This window comes from Erythrolamprus reginae, chromosome Z (assembly GCF_031021105.1).
Source record: "Erythrolamprus reginae isolate rEryReg1 chromosome Z, rEryReg1.hap1, whole genome shotgun sequence".
Lineage (NCBI taxonomy): Eukaryota > Metazoa > Chordata > Lepidosauria > Squamata > Dipsadidae > Erythrolamprus > Erythrolamprus reginae.
In genome coordinates, this window is record NC_091963.1 from 60,599,272 (window position 1) to 60,616,199 (window position 16,928).

At 39.7% G+C, this 16,928-nt stretch overlaps 1 protein-coding gene across 1 annotated transcript in view; it reads right to left on the minus strand.

The window, feature by feature from the left end:
• Nucleotides 1-16,928, minus strand: part of CNTNAP2 (contactin associated protein 2) — a 653,718-nt gene that overhangs the window by 412,095 nt on the left and 224,695 nt on the right. The window contains exon 9 of the mRNA XM_070766812.1: nt 11,721-11,870. Coding sequence (XP_070622913.1) covers nt 11,721-11,870 — 150 coding nt within the window. The remainder of the gene's footprint in view (nt 1-11,720; nt 11,871-16,928) is intronic.

Sequence of the window (16,928 nt, forward strand, 5' to 3'; positions counted from 1 at the left end):
ATGTTGCCACCCCCATACTTCACAGTAGGTATGGCGTTCTTTGGATGTAACTCAGCATTCTTTCTCCTCCAAACAGGACGAATTGTGTTTCAACCAAACAGTTCTACTTTGGTTTCATCTGACCATATGACATTCTCCCAGTACTCTTCTGCATCATCCAAATGCTGTCTAGCAAACTTCAGATGGGTCAAGACATGTACTGCCTTAAGCAGGGGGACACGTCTGGTACTGCAGGATCTGAGTCCTTAGCTGTGTAGTATGTTACTGATGGTAACCTTTGTTACATTGGTCCAGCTCTCTGCAGGTCATTCACTAGGTTTCACCCTGTGTGTGGTTTTGGGATTTTTGCTCACCATTATTGCAGTTTTGACCCCACAGAGTGAGATCTTGCGTGGAGCCTATTACTCCCACAGTTGATTTCTTCACACCAAGCTGCTTGCCTATTGCAGATTCAGTCTTCCCAGTTTGGTGCCAGGCTACAATTTGTTTCTGGTGTCCTTCGACAGCTCTTTGGTCTTCACTATAGTGGAATTTAGAGGTTGTGGACAGGTGCTTTATACTGATAACAAGTTCAAACAGGTGCCATTACTACAGGTAATAAAGAGCCTCTTGAAGAAGTTACAGGTCTGTGACATCCAGAAATCTTGCTTGTTTGTAGGTGACCAAATACTTATTTTCCACCATAATTTGCAAATAAATTAGTTAAAAATCAGACAATGTGATTTTCTGTGTTTTTTCATGTTGTCTCTTATAGTTGAGGTCTACCTGAGATGTAAATTACAGGCCTCATTCATCTTTTTAAGTGGGAGAACTTGCACAATTGGTGTCTGACTAAATAATTTCCCCCCACTGTAGGCTACCCAACTAAATAAACAGAGGACATAGATTAGTTTTTGCTAGTTAGTTAACTAAGCTATGTAGGAAGCACATCACAATAGTAATGGGGAACTTCAACTATCCTGGCATCAACTGGCAGACAAATTCTACAACAAGTGGAAGATCAAACAGGTTCTTGGAAACCTAGCAGACAACTTTGTCAAGGGGCGTGCATAGGTGCACCATCCCCTTCCAACCTGCCTTCCGTCCCCTGTCCTAATGTTTCTTTTTTATTAGTATCATGTATATGAATATTATTATACTGTTGTATACCACCAATACATACTTGACAAAACAAACAAACAAATACAAAATAAATAAAACTTTGTCTCCCAAAAAGTAGAGAAGGGAACAAGGAGACATGCCATACTGGACTTAATTCTCACTAACAGAGATTAAATTATAGGAGGTGTTGAAGCTACAGAAAGCTTGGGAGAGAGTGATCATGTAGTATTGGAATTCAACATTATGCAAGCACAAGCAACAGAATAAAATAGTCTTGGACTTTAAGAGAACTAATTTCAATAAACTTAAGAGCTTGGAAAATATTCCATGGATGAGAATCCTCAAGGTGAAAATAATTCAAAAAACTTGGGAAATTTTGAAAACTGAAATTATAAAAGCCCAGTTTCTCACAATACCAATGAAGAAGAGAAATGACAGCTCTCAAAAGAAATCAGAATGGCTGCAGAAAGATCTCTGATAAATGAAAGACAAAAAGGACAAATATAAAAGTAGAAAGAGGGGCACATAACTAAGAAAGAATGTAAGCAAATAAGCCAGGCCTGCAAAGATAAAGTGAGGAAAGCTAACGCTCAAAATGAGAAAGAGAAAGCAGAAGTACGTAATTCATTTTTTGCATCCATTTTTACAAAAAGGGGAAAAACAATTCAACCTATCAAAAACAGTACTGGGAAAAAAAACAGATTAGAAACACAAGTTAAAATAGATAAGAAAATGATAAGTGATCAACTGTCCCCCTGAGTTTAAATCACTGGGACCAGATGGATTACATCCCAAAGTTTTGAAAGAACTGCAGATGTGATTTCAGAACCCCTGAACCATATCTTCCAAAGATACTGGAAGACTGGGGAAATGCCAGAGGTCTGGAAAGGTACTGATGTCATTCCCATCTTTAAAAGGAAAACACAGATTCAGGAAAACACAGACTCATCAGCCTGAACTCAATACCTAGAGACAAACAAAGCCATAATAAAAAGCCAGTATAGGTTTATCAAAAACATATCATGCCATGAGAATTAGCTTTAAAATGCTACAAGAGAATGAGAGGGGGTTTTGGACTCCCAAGTTGGGAGGTTTACTTCAAGCTACAGCAATGAATGGATAATATTGAGAAATAAAAGATTTATGAAGTTAGAAGGACATGATTTACAGATAGGATGGCACACATTTGTGTGGTATGAGACACAAAAAATACGTAGGTAGTTCCAAAGACATAGTATAAGGAATTTGTTATTTTCAATTTGAAAAAAAAATGAAAAGTAAACACTATATTAAAGTACCTTTTTGTATTTTACCAAAGAAGCCTTGACTCACCCCAGTAGAACAGATTGGAATAATAATATAAGATATAATGAAAAAATAGCACAGACAAAAAAGCTAAAATCAATGGAAGAACTAGATAAACAAGGCATAAAGTTACATTGGTATAAGTGTATTAAGTTACAAACAGGAAATGACAAAGATTCGAAAACAAAAATTTTCAACTTTTAAAAAACAAAATTGGATGAAATTTTATTTGGTTTAGATGAAAATTTGAGTAAAAAATCCTACAATTATCTGTTAACAATTGAATTAGAATTTAAACAAATTAAAGATACCATGATTAAGTGTATGAGGAATATAGGCCATACAATAGATATAGATACATGCAGTGAAGGGCCACCAAAATGTTTACTACCACCCTGTGGGTGTGGCTTATGTAGGACGCCTGCATTTTCTTTCCACATCTTTCAGTGCAAATTGGGTGTTCTGGGGTGGAGCTCCTTTTTTGCTACCCCACTGCGTTCTTCCCCTATCTGGGCAGCAGCCCACCCCTGGATACATGGCAGCAATTATAGGAGAGAAATCACAAAATGACAATGTCACCAGAGAGATTAGCAAAAATGTTTAAGAATAGATTGATGAAATGTTGGAAATGTAGTGGTGTACTTGATTCATTTTTATCACATGTGGTGGACTTGTATGGAAGCACAAAGATTTTGGAAAGAAATTCAACACTGGATTGAGAAGATACTGAAAAGGACTATTGAATTAATTTTTTTACCAAAAAATTTCAATACAGAAGAAATTTATTTAATTGTTTATATAGTAATGGTGGCTAGAATTGTTTATGTACAAAATTGAAAATTGAATAAGAAAGAGAAATAATAAGGAAGATTATGGATTGTGCTGAAATGAATAGACTTACTTTAAGACTTAAAGATAAAGAAGATTCAGAATATTACAAAATCTGGTGGATATTTTATGAATGGATGGAAGTTAAAAATAATTAAAGCACATGAATGAGAAAATGAGACATCCAGATGGGAAAAAAAGAAATTCCGGGGTGGGGCCAAGCTGAAGCGACGTGCAAGCTAGTAGCTCCTGGCTTACACTCGAGATTTTTCGCCGAAAAACCATATTTTTGGAGACAATTCTTCCCAGAGAAGAGAGTTAGAGTAAGGGGAAGTGTCCGACAGTGGGTGGGGTGCGACCCCCCACTGCAGGTGGCGAAACCCTCATGTTTGGGCGGGGAAAAAAGTTGGAGTTTTAACTCCGGCCCAAAGGCTTGGTGCACTGAGCTGACATCTGGGAAGCAAAAAAAGGAGCAACGGCAACAGCGGTCCTTATCAAACTACTATAATAAAATCAAAGGGGAAAAGAGGTTAGAAGAAAGAAAATAGGCAGTCTCTCTATTTTGAACTGTTGGCGATCAAAGAGAGCGGAGCATTCCAAAGTCCAGAGAGGTAAAAGGAAGTTGTTGATGGTGGGCAGGAAGTGACTGGTGGTCGAAGGAAGGTTGGTGAAGACGGATCCTACGGAGGAAATAGCAGAGGCCGATCAGAGAACAGCTGGGCAGTCGGTTCGGGGGTCGAGGATGTGAGGACGACTAAGACCGAGACAGGAAATTGGAGATTGGAGAGCGGAGACCGAGATCGAGACCAGAAGTTGGAGGAAAGATCAAGTGAAATGACAGCAAAGGGGTGAGGAGAGTGAGGAGAAAGGGGGAATCAGTGGGGAAAGAACCGAGACCCTGATACATCTGTTGAGTTTCCTGAATTTCCTAAGTTTCCTGAGTTGCCCTTGTGAGACGTGGGAGACGTGACAGATCCGGAATTAGTGGAGATCGTGAAAGATCATGAAAGCTTGAAGGTTTGGCTTGATTTGGTAAAGTGAGAAGATTTGGGAGAGGAAGTGTAAACTTGTATGTACGTGATTGAAAGACGGGAGACGCCATTCTTTTTCTACAGGAAAGAACATTAGAGACTGAAACTGGCACTTATAGTAATCCAGAAACACTACTACTGCTGTATAGAGACATAGACTGAACTGTTAAACACCACAAAACAACTGATCAAGAACCTAGAAACTTCTATAAATGTATAATTTACAAGTTATAATGAATATTAATAATAATAATTCTAATTTTAAAAGTATCTGGATAATTTAAGCATCTATGTGTAGTTTGAAAATCTAATTTTGATTGCTGCTGTTTAATTGTAAATCTCTGCTCTTTCTCTTCCCTGTTCTTCCCCCACCCCTCCCCCTTTTCTCCTCCTCTCCCTGGCCCCACTTGTTTGCCCTCTTACTTTTCCCTTCTATTATTTATCCTATTTTAATTGTTTATCTGTTAGTTGGTTTGTTTATATTTTTTCTTTCTTTTCATTCTTCTATTTTTATTTTTATATTACTTCTGTTTAATTATAATCTGAGTCCCCCCCCCCCCCCGAGAGTTGAACTACGGGAAAATTAATTGTGTGATTAAGATAGTAAAATAGTAAGGTGTTAACTGGTTAATTATATATATAGTGATTATAGTAAACATAATATACGTCCTGAACAATCTTTCATTTATATACCATATAATAGAATAATATATATTAAGTTAGCCATATTAAGAAAAAATAATTTTGAAGTAAATCATTTATTGTTATTAACTATTACTGATTATTGATATATTTACTGATTTTTACTGATATTTACTGATTTATTTACTATATATATTTACTGACTAATTAAGATAGATATATATAGATATAAAATTAGAAATTTTAAAGTTGGTATTCATTATAAATTTATTTATTAATTATTGATTGATATTTGATAAGTTTAGAACTGTGATAATTCTGAAAAATCTGACAAGTCGGATTGATTGATCTCCCAAAACAAAGTTACTATTTCCTTCCATAATTAGTCAATACCGCTGATTATATCATTTATAGACTAATTTCAAGACAAATATAGGGAAATTTTAAGAACTTCTAGACAGAAAGTTAAGTATGTCAACGAACTTTTCTAAATACCAGAAGAAATCTACACCTGGAACCCCTCCTATAGTTAATACAAAATCCAATATAGAAATGGCGACAGTGGAAAAAACATCTCTTCAATCAATACAAGCATCATTAAATTTAATCCAGGAATTTATGGTACGGAGCCAGGAATCTGCATCAGCAATGCAAGAAACAATAAAACAGAACCAGGAAGAAACAAATAAGAACTTTGAAAAAATGTCAGACAAAATTGAAGGTTTAGAGAACCGAATGGAGAATATACAAGAAATTATAATTAATCATGAACAAAGAATTCAAAAATTAGAGACAGACACAAGAAAAATAGAAGATAAAAGAGGAGAAGCAGAGGGAAGACTAAGACCTGCCAATAAAGAGCTGGAGGCCTCAATTGCAGTACTAGAGATGGAGAAATTGGCACAATTCCTCCGCTTCCAAAATATTCCGGAGAATGCAGATGAAGATTTATTTAATAAAATAGCAGAACTAATAAGTGAAAACACACAAATTGAAATTGAGGAGGTGAAAAATTGTATTGATGAGACATACAGGATCCAGACAAACTATGCAAAAAACCACAGACTACCAAGAGAAGTACATGTACGATTTACAAGACAGATAGAAAGGGAAAATATATGTATTATTGCAGATTATAATGCGGTATATGATATCCAAAAAGATTACAAAACAATTTTAAAAAATCTAAGGAGAGGAAAACCCTACCAGTTGAATTTCTTGAGATGGTGAGAGAATATAGACTTTCAGATATATGGAGGGAGAGACACCCTCAAGATTTAGAATACACCTTTTACTCACCACCTCAGAAATCCTGGTCAAGGATAGACATCATTTGGGCAGACAAAGAAATTGGGAAACTCATTCAAGACATTGAAATAGGTCCAAATTTATGGGCGGACCATAATCCAATATCAATAAAAATAAAAGAACCAAGGAAAGAACACCACAGATGGTCCATAAACCAAGTATTGATAAAAGAACAAAATTATATTAATTACATTAAACAAGAACTTAAATTATTTTTTAAGGACAATTGGAACAATGACACTACAATTCAGAATATCTGGGATACCACGAAAGCATATATAAGAGGGCTAACAATAGCATACTCAGCTAAAACTAAAAAAATCTAAAGATAAAAAATTGAATGAATATAAAATTAAAACATTTAGAAGATTAAAACATTTAGAAATAGAAATGCAAAAAGATCTACAAAACGAGAAATTAAGAGAAGAAACATCACAGAAGAAAAAGATGTGGATTTAGGAGCTAAGATGATGGAAACACTGGCGGAGATTCTCCAGATGGACCCGCAAGAAATAATTAAAGAACTGGATGAGATTTACCGAGTACAAAAAGGAGGAAAAGGCATGAAGCCTAATATCTCCCAGTGGCAGACTTGGCTGGAGAGCCCTGTCATCAATGCCACTGGACTGAGAAGCAATATAAACTTCTGATATAGGAACCAGCAGTTGGGTGGAAGACCTATTTGCCACGTCTTTTAACTGAGGACCGAGTCACTAAACTGGGACTATCAGGCAAGGGCGGATCCTATCTAAAGTTTTGTGACTCTGTTCTATCGTCTGACAAGTGAGGACAACCCATCCTAGCTATTGACTCCTCCCACATGGGAGAAAAGCACTAAGAGTTGTTAATCTCTAATCCTACGTAGCTTCTTCTCTGGCAACATTGCATTACTAACCAGAGCATACAAAACATTTGTTAGATCAATTCTAAAACACGGCTCACCTGTATGGAACCCACATTGCATATCAGACATTAATACAATCAAGAGAGTCCAGAAATATTTCACAAGAAGAGTCATTCAGTCCTCTACTTGCAACAAAATATCTTATTCCACCAGACTTGAATTACTAGAATTAGACAATTTACAACTATGTCACCTCCGAACTGATCTAAATGTAGTTCATAAAATCATATACCAAAATGTCCTTCCTGTTAATAACTACTTCACTTTCAACTACAGCAATAAATGAGCATGTAATAGATTCAAACTAAATGTAAATTGCTCCAAACTTGACTGCAGAAAATATGACTTCATCAATAGAGTGATTAATTCCTGGAATGCACTACCTGACTCCAATGCACTACCAAACCCCGAAAACTTTAATATTAATAATAATAATAATAATAATAATAATAATAATAATAATAATAACCCCACTAATGGGTATGCCTTGTCGTGGTAGTGGGCCGTGTGTGCTTCAATGAAGCTGAGAGCTGCGTCAGTGGTACTGTAAACTACTGGTAGATCTAACCTTGCCGGAGTGGTCAAAGCAGAGGAGCCAGACTAAACGTACCTAACCCATTTAAACTAATGGAGAGACAAAACAAAAAGAAGTCCATACTGGCTCAGTCGCCGCCCAGGATAAAAAGGACCGCGGTGGCTGCTGTGGAACCTGGGCAGCCATTGACAAGTGAGCTACAGGAACAAAACAAACAAAGCTTACAAATAAAAAAGCAGCAGAAATTCTCAATGTTAGAGAATTGCACAATCATGAAGTGTTATTACAACTCGGAGCCTGAAAAACCTGGATATCAAAGACGGATGTACCAATTATGGAAACAAGAATATGCAGACTCATGCCAATCAGCGACGACTCATAATCAGGAACCAAATGTTTAGTGAAGTCAAATTAGAAGAAATACAGAAAATTTGCAAAATAGAAACACCAAAATCTGATCTGGCACCAGTAGAAGCTCCAATAAGATCTGGAGTCACTGCACAACTGGAACCTGTTGAAAACTTGGAAAGACAGCAAGAAGCTGCAGATGAGACACTTGACACTATGATTCAAAGGCAGCAAGAACTTAAGAACCAAATACTTGCTCATGCAGGGTCCAGTGCAGAGTGAAAGAGACTGCCAGCCTTAAAAAACATAAGCAAGAAAAGACTTGTCCCATTGATGGAAGATATTAACTCTGCACTTGCAACTGTCAATGTAACTTCAATTGAACAATTGAATCAGCTTGCCTACAGTACAGCTGTGATAGTAACTGAAGAACTAGGGTTACTGCAACAGGAACCAGTCAGAAAACCAACTGGAAAACCAAAATGAAAAATCCGACTAGAACTGAAAATCAAAAGCTTGAGATCAGATGCAAGTAACTTGAAGAACATTAAGGAGCAGAAACTGAACAATCAGAAGATCAAAGACTATTTGACAAAAAAGTACTGGCTTAGTACAAGAAAGATCAAGGAAGCTCTGGAAATTGTAAAGTAGCAGATAACAGTGACAGCCAGAAAAATTGAGCGATATGAAGCTAGGATCACCCAGTACAGGCAGAATCAAGCATTTCAATTCAACCAGAGGCAATTCTACCAGAACCTGCATCAGCAAACAGATAAGAAAATTGAAAAGCCAGAGGTGAAAATAACAACAAAGTTCTGGAAAGATCTCAGGGAGGTCAAAAAGGACTATAACAGGACTGCTGGGTGGATAAAGGAGTTTGAGAAGGAATTCTCAGGGAGAAATATGCAGCAGCTGGAGATAACACCTGAAATGATTGCAGAAAGTGTGAAAAGGGTAAAGAACTGGATATCCTCTGGCACTGATCAGGTGCATGGTTTTTGGCTGAAATACCTGACTAGCCTGCATGCAAAAATGGCCGAATTGTTCAACAAAATGCTGCAGACAGGAAATATTAGTGAATGGCTTATAACTGGCAGAACATATTTAATATCGAAAGATGCAGTGAAAGGAGCCATACCAGGAAACTACAGACCAATAACATGTTTGCTGACCATGCTCAAACTGCTGACAGGTATCATAACTGACAGAATTCAGGACTACTTAGAAGAAAATGACATCATGCCAGTGGAGCAAAAGGGCAATAAAATATGAAGTAGAGGTACGAAAGACCAGCTCCTAATTGATAAAATGATTTCGGAGAACTGTAAGAACAGGAAAACAAACCTATACATGACCTGGATTGACTACAAGAAAGCCTTTGACTCATTGCCACACAGCTGGATCATAAAATGCCTGGAAGTCATTGGAGTCAATGAAAACATCAGGAAATTCATAGAAAAGGCGGTAAAATATAGGAAGACTGAGCTTTTTGTTGGGAATGAAAGCTATGGACTGATCAACATCAGAAGGGGCATCTTCCAGGGGGACTCTTTGTCCCCATTGTTAGTCATCATCGCTACAATCCTGCTGTCACTCATCCTACGGAAAACAAACCTAGGCTACCAAACTGCTAGGAATTCACCAAAAATTTCACATCTGCTGTATATGGATGACCTGAAGTTGTATGGAAAATCAGAAACTGATACAGTCCCTAACCAACACTGTGCGAATCTTCAGCAATGACATCAGCATGGAGTTTGGCCTAGATAAATATGCCACAGTGGCACTGAAAAAGGGGAAAATCACTGAAAGTGAGGGCATTGAAATGCCAAATGGTCAAACCATCAAGTGCCACCAGCCAGAAGCCTACAGATACTTGGGCATCTTGCAACTGGATAATATCAAGCATGGTCATGTGAAAACTGTGATCAGCAAAGAGTACATCCAGAAGACCAGAAAAATTTTGAAGAGCAAACTGAATGGTGGCAACACTCTCAAGGCTATAAATACGTGGGCCATACCTGTCATTAGATACACAGCTGGCATAGTGAACTGAACTCAAGCAGAGCTGGACAACCTGAACAGGAAAACCAGAAAATTAATGATGATCCATCATGCACTACACCCCCGCAGTGACATTGACAGGCTGTATTTACCAAGGTAAATAGGCGGCAGAGGACTTTTGCAAGTGAAGCAGACAGTGGAAGAAGAGAAGCATGCATTAGCTGACTATGTGAAGGAGAGCAAAGAGTCAGCGTTGATGGAGGTCAACAATAGGAAGCTTCTCAAGGTGAAGCAAACTAAGGACCAGTATAGAAAAACTGTAACTTAATGTTGTATGGACAGTTGGCGGAACAAAGCATTGCATGGCCAGTTCTTGGAGAAGATTGAAGGCAAAGTGGATAAAGAAAAGACCTGGTCATGGCTTACAAGTGGAACACTCAAAAAGGAGACAGAAGGACTAATACTGGCGGCACAAGAACAGGCCATTAGAACAAATGCTGTCAAAGCCAGAATTGAAAAATCAATAGACGATCCAAAGTGCAGACTCTGTAAAGAAACAGATGAAACAATCGATCACATACTCAGCTGCTGCAAAAAGATCATACAGACTGACTACAAGCATAGACATGATGCTGTGGCACAGATGATCCACTGGAACTTGTGCCGAAACTACCATTTACCAGTGACAAAGAATTGGTGGGATCATAAGCCCCCAAAAATGGTCGAAAATGAGCAAGCAAAACTACTGTGGGACTTCCGACTTCAGACTGACCGAATTCTGAAGCATAACACACCAGACATCCTGATTGTGGAGAAAAAGAAAGTATGGATCATCGACATCGCAATCCCAGAGGACAGTAGAATTGAAGAGAAGCAGCTAGAGAAATTAGTAAAATATGAAGATCTAAAAATCGAGCTGCAACGTTCTGGCATAAGCCAGTGAAAATGGTCCCAGTGGTACTTGGCACGCTGGGTGCAGTGCCAAAGGATCTCAGCAGACATTTGAAAACCATCGGAATTGACAAAATCTCCAACTGTCAATTGCAAAAGGCCGCTTTACTGGGATCGGCAAACATAATTCACTGCTACATCACGTAGTCCTAGGTGCTTGGGAAGTGCCCGACTGGTGAAATACGAAATCCAGCATAGTGATCTTGTTTGCTGTGTTGTAGTAGTAGTAGTAGTAGTAGTAGTAGTAGTAGTAATAATAGTAATAGTAATAGTAATAGAATTAATAATAATAAGCTTATACAGACCTCTTAGAAACATAGAGAGGTCAACTGTAGACAATCAAAGGTTAAGAGGGGCGGCATACAAATCTAATTAATAATAATAATAATAATAATAATAAATTATTATTATTATTATTAATTAGATTTGTATGCCGCCCCTCTTAACCTTTGATTGTCTACAGTTGACCTCTCCATGTTTCTAAGAGGTCTGTATAAGCCACTATTTTGCCTATCCTCCCTGTCCTACTGTCCCATTGTCCTCCTTTATCGTTACTTTTCCTTATGTTTATACTACTACTATCCTTTACATGTTTGACAAATAAATAAATAAAAATAAATAAAATTAATATTTGAAGCTGAACCACATTTAACAGGAAGTGGTAATATTATTTCCACTTTAACCAGAAAAATCTCTTCCGAAGCTACTAAAAATTGTTTAAAAAATGCTGTTCTCCAAGAAAATAATTTGAAATATATTTTACCTCCAAAGAGATATTTTTCTCCTGTCAAAACTTTCAGAGGACTGTTACTCCGAACAGAAGAAGACTCATCACCATCAATGGTGAGAACTGCAAAATTTTCTTTGGCTAAGAATCGAACCTCATGCCATTGTCCATCCGAGAGTCCTGCACCTAGAAACACAAAGGAGTGGGAAGAGGAAGAAAGAAAGTGATTTATTCAGTTAATTTTTGGCCTATATTTGTATTGTAATGTATTATAATGAATTATAATGGACTCCGAGGGGTGAAACACCAGAAGAGATGCCTAGAGCAAGCATGGAGAGCGAGTAACCCTGAGTCTGACCAAATATGGGTATAGTAGGACTTACCTTGTGGCGATAGAGGTGGCAAAGTCTGCATACATTGCCGCCCTAATTGCATCTGCAGATTCTTGCCCAGCCACCCTGTTAGGGTGACTCGTTCCCTCCTGAATAAGATGGAAACGGTGGAACCTTTGCAGGGTAGAGCTGAGGATTTTGTTCAGTATCTTGCAGATAAAGTCACTCAGATTCAGAATGATCTGGACTCCAATTGGCAAATCAGACTGAGGCAACAAGGCCGGGTCTTAGTCCTGTTATTTGGGAAGAGTTTGATATGGTAACCCCTGAAGAAGTGGACAAGGCCATGGGAGCTGTGAGTTCCTCCATCTATCTACTGGACCCGTGCCCTTCTTGGCTGGTCTCAGCCAGTTGAGAGCTGACATGCGGCTGGATCCAGGCATTGATTAATGCTTCCCTGAGTGAGGAGTCATTTCTGCAGCCATTGAAGGAAGCAGTTGTGTGACCCCTCCTCAAGAAATTGTCCCTGAATCCAGCCGAATTGAAGAACTGTAGACCAGTCTCCAATCTGCCCTTTCTGGGTAAGGTTATTGAGAAGGTGGTGGCACTCCAGCTCCAGTGTTCCTTGGATGAAGCTGATTATCTGGACTCCTTTCAGTCTGGTTTCAAGACTGGTCAGAGCATGGAAACTGCTTTCGTCATGTTGATGGATGATCTCTGGTGGGCCCAGGATAGGGAATATTATTCTATCTTGGTGCTCCTTGATCTCTCAGCAGCCTTTGATACCATCAACCATGGTATCCCACTGTGACAGCTGGAGGGATTGGGAGTGGGAGGCACCATTTTACAATGGTTCTCCTATCTCTCCAGTCACTCGCAGTCGTTGATAGTGGGGGGCCCAAGATCTACCACTCGGCCATTCCTTTGTGGGGTGGAGAAGGGGTATGTCCTCTCCCCCCAACTATTTAACATTTACATGAAGCCGCTGAGTGAAATTATCTGACTGCATAGGGCGAGGTATCATGAGTATGCTGATGATACCCAGTTATACATCTCCACCCCATGCCAATTCAGTGAAGTGGTAGATGCGATGTGCCGGTATCTGGAAGCTGTAAAGGTCTGGATGGATGGATGGATGGATGGATGGGTGGGTGGGTGGGTGGGTGGGTGGGTAGGTAGGTAGGTAGATAGATAGATAGATAGATAGATAGACAGACAAACAAGGAAAATTTCTGGGTACCCCTCCTATTTCTCCCCCTTTGTTTTTCATTTCTCCCTCTTCCTCCCTTTTTCTCTCATTCCTTCCCTCTCTCACTTCTCTCTTTTTCCATCCCTGTCTCTTCCCCCCTTGTGTGTGTGTGTGTGAACTCTTGAACCATTTTCAAAAACAGATGAGGGCTGGGGGTTTTTCTCTGTTATTATTTGGGTGCTTTTTACCATATGCTTTAAATCAAGAGTCACTTCTCTCTCTCTTTTGTTTTTCTATCTTTCCTCTCATTCTCTGCCTCAATCATTTTCTCATTTCTCTTTTTTCCTTCCCTTTTTGCTCTCATTTCTCTCTCTCTCTCTTCCTTCCTCTCTTCTCTCTCTCTCTCTTTCCCTCTCTTTCTCTCTCTCCCCTTTCTTTCCCTCTCTCTCCCCTCTCTCTTCTTTCTCTCTCCTTCTCTTTCTCTCACCCTTTCTTTCTTTCTCTCTCTCTCTTTCTCTCTCCCTCCCTCTTTCTCTCCCTCTCTTTCTATCTCTCCCCTTTCTTTCTCTCTCTATCTCTCCCCCCTCTCCTTTTTCTCCCTCCCTCCCTTTCTCTCTTTCTATCTCTCCCCCTTTCTGCGCTCTACATGGGGCTACCCTTGAAAAGTATTTGGAGACTCCAAATTGTCCAGAATGTAGCTGCGTGAGTTGTCATGGGTGTACACCTACACTCCGCAAGCTGCACTGGCTTCATATTAGTCTCCGGGCACAATTCAAGTTGTTGGTTGTTATTAACTCTGGGCCAGACTATTTACAGGACCATCTCTTGCTGCATACCTCCCAGAGACCTATAAGAGCACACAGAATTGGCCTCCTCCAGGTCCCATTGACTAAGCAATGCAGGTTGGCGGGGCTGTGGAGGAAGGCCTTCTCTGTTGCCGCCCCAGTTCTATGGAATCAGCTCCCCCCAAAGTCCATACTGCTCCCACTCTAAGGGCTTTCTGTAAGGCCATGAAGACCTGGCTTTGCCAGCAGACCTAGGGCCCTTAAATTAACTACCACCACACCCAAATTGTATGAATGTTGTGCGTGCTTGTTGATTGTTTAGTTTGTGTGGGTTTTAGTCTAGATTTTATGGTTAGAATTGTATATTGGCTTCTTTTTAATTGTTCTGGTATTTTTATATTGTTGTAAACCACCCTGAATCCTTCGGGATTGGGCGGCATACAAATAAAATAAAATCAATCAAATAAAATCAAAAATTGTGTTAAATATATTAGATGATGTGATACAGATTTTATAGCACATTCATAAACTACTGAATCACATGTAACTATACACATAATGTATTCATTTATTATGGGAAATTAAATGTGTACAATATATACTACTATAATAATTCAAATAATTTCCAAATTTATGATCCACCTAAATCAGAGTGATTCTTCCTCTCTTTCCTCCTTCACTCTTCTTCCCTCCCCTCTGCTTCCCTTTCTCTCTCCTCTCCTCCCTTCTCTCATCTAGGGTTTTAAGATATTATATGAATGTCCTGCATTGTAACTTCACAGCACTAACTGCTGTTATGAAAATGTCAAATCTGCAAGTATTTCTCATTATTAATTGTAGTTACACATACACACAGACTTCTAATAAAATTAATAAAGCTAGGAAACAAGTGTCAGACATAATTTTACACTCAAAAGGCTTCCCATTCTATTTTGTTTTATTTTATAATTGCATATTTCCTAGTTTTATTATCAGCATGCATTAGATTATAAAATGCTTAACTTGCTTATTTAAACCACAGACAACCACAATCCTCTTGTGACTCGAGAACTCTACTTTCATGTGCAAATTAGATATGCTAATGAAACATATTCGTGCTAGAAATTTTTTAAAATGACATTACTTTAAAATGTGGACTCTTGAGATTGTCACTGATTGAACAAGAAGAAACAGATGTTTCTCTTATAAGAAACATGGAGAAAAAAATGGTTTAATAAAGAGGGGTGTGGGGTTTTTGCAAGATCTTAGCATCTAGTGAGAAATAGCAAAAGATGCTGTTTGCAAATTATTTTTTGAACAATATTCCAGGAACTAATTTTCATATGTTTCCATAGTTGATCTTGAGAGATCAATGAGAAGGAAGTACCATTCTGAGTACCATTTATTTGTTTGTTTGTTTGTTTGTTTGTTTGTGTGTGTGTGTGTTTGTTTGATTTGTATGCCGTCCCTCTCTGTAGACTTGGGGCGGCTAACAATAGTAAAAACAGCATATAACAAATCTAATATTTAAGAGAGCTAAAAACCCTTATTAAAACCAAACATACACACAAACATACCATGCATAAATTGTATAGGCCTAGGGGGAAAGGGATATCTCAATTCCTCAATGCCTGACCATAGAGGAGGGTTTTGAGGAGCTTACGAAAGGCGAGGAGGGTGGGGGCAATTCTGATCTCTGAGGAGAGCTGGTTCCAGAGGGCCAGGGCGGCCACAGGGAAGGCTCTTCCCGTGGGTCCCGCCAAACGACATTGTTTAGTTCACAGGACCCGAAGAAGGCCCACTCTGTGGGACCTAACTGGTTGCTGGGATTCATGCGGCAGAAGCAGTCCCAGAGATATTCTGGTCTGATGCCATGAAGGGTTTTATAGGTCATAACCAACACTTTGAATTGTGACCAGAAACTGATCGGCAACCAATGCAGACTGCTCTCGCAGCTGGAATAACCCCAAGCGCCCTCTGAAAGCCCTCTGGGTCCATCAGGCATCTGGGGCGGAACCACCTAGTCGATTCCGCCTCCCTGTGGGGAAAGATTGGAGCCAGGAACTCAAGCCGCAATAGAAAATGGTCCGACCATGACAAAGGCAACACTTCTAAGCCCCTTAGTCTTAGACCATTACTCAAATGCTCAAAGAGGAATACCATGTCAGATGCATGCCCTCCCTTGTAAGTCGGACCCTGTACTACTTGAGTCAGGTCCATGGCTGTCATGGTGGCCATGAACTCCTGCGCTAGCCCAGAAGTTTCGCTGAGTGGTGGTAGGTTAAAGTCCCCCGAGACAATAAGTCTGGGGAGCCCCACTGCCAGCCCAGCTACCTCCTCGAGCAGCACAGGCAGGGCTGTTGACCCACAGCTGGGAGGCAGGTATGTGAGTAACAAGCCCTCCTGAACCCCTAAATCCAACTTCACCAGGAGGAACTCACAACCCGCAATCTCTGGAACAATGAGTCTATGCAGGCAAAGGCTCTCCCTGACTATAATAGCCACTCCTCCCCCTCTTCTCTGGGGTCGAGGCTTATGCCAAATCTGTAACCCAGCTGGGCAGATTTCAGAGGAACTCCTCCCTCTGGGCCCAGCCAGGTTTCAGTCACACATGCCAGATTGGCCTCCTCATCCAGGATCAAATCCCAGATGAGGAGAGCTTTATTTACCACCGACCTGGCATTGAGTAGCAGCAGCCTGAGCCCAGGGCCAGAATTACCCTTGTCACCAGTGTCCAGGGTTGAACTCATGGGGCCGGAACAAGGGATTGTTATTAAGCAGCGATCTGTTGTTCCCCTGGAATGGCTAGCTCCATGGGTCCCGCCATATCTGCCTCTCCCCAGCAACACCAGAATATTCTGACCCTCTGCCACCCCAGAGATCGGTGTCCCCTCCCCTCCTGCCCTTCCAGCGTCAGGTGGGCCAATTACATCATTCATAACAATTCCATTCATCTCTT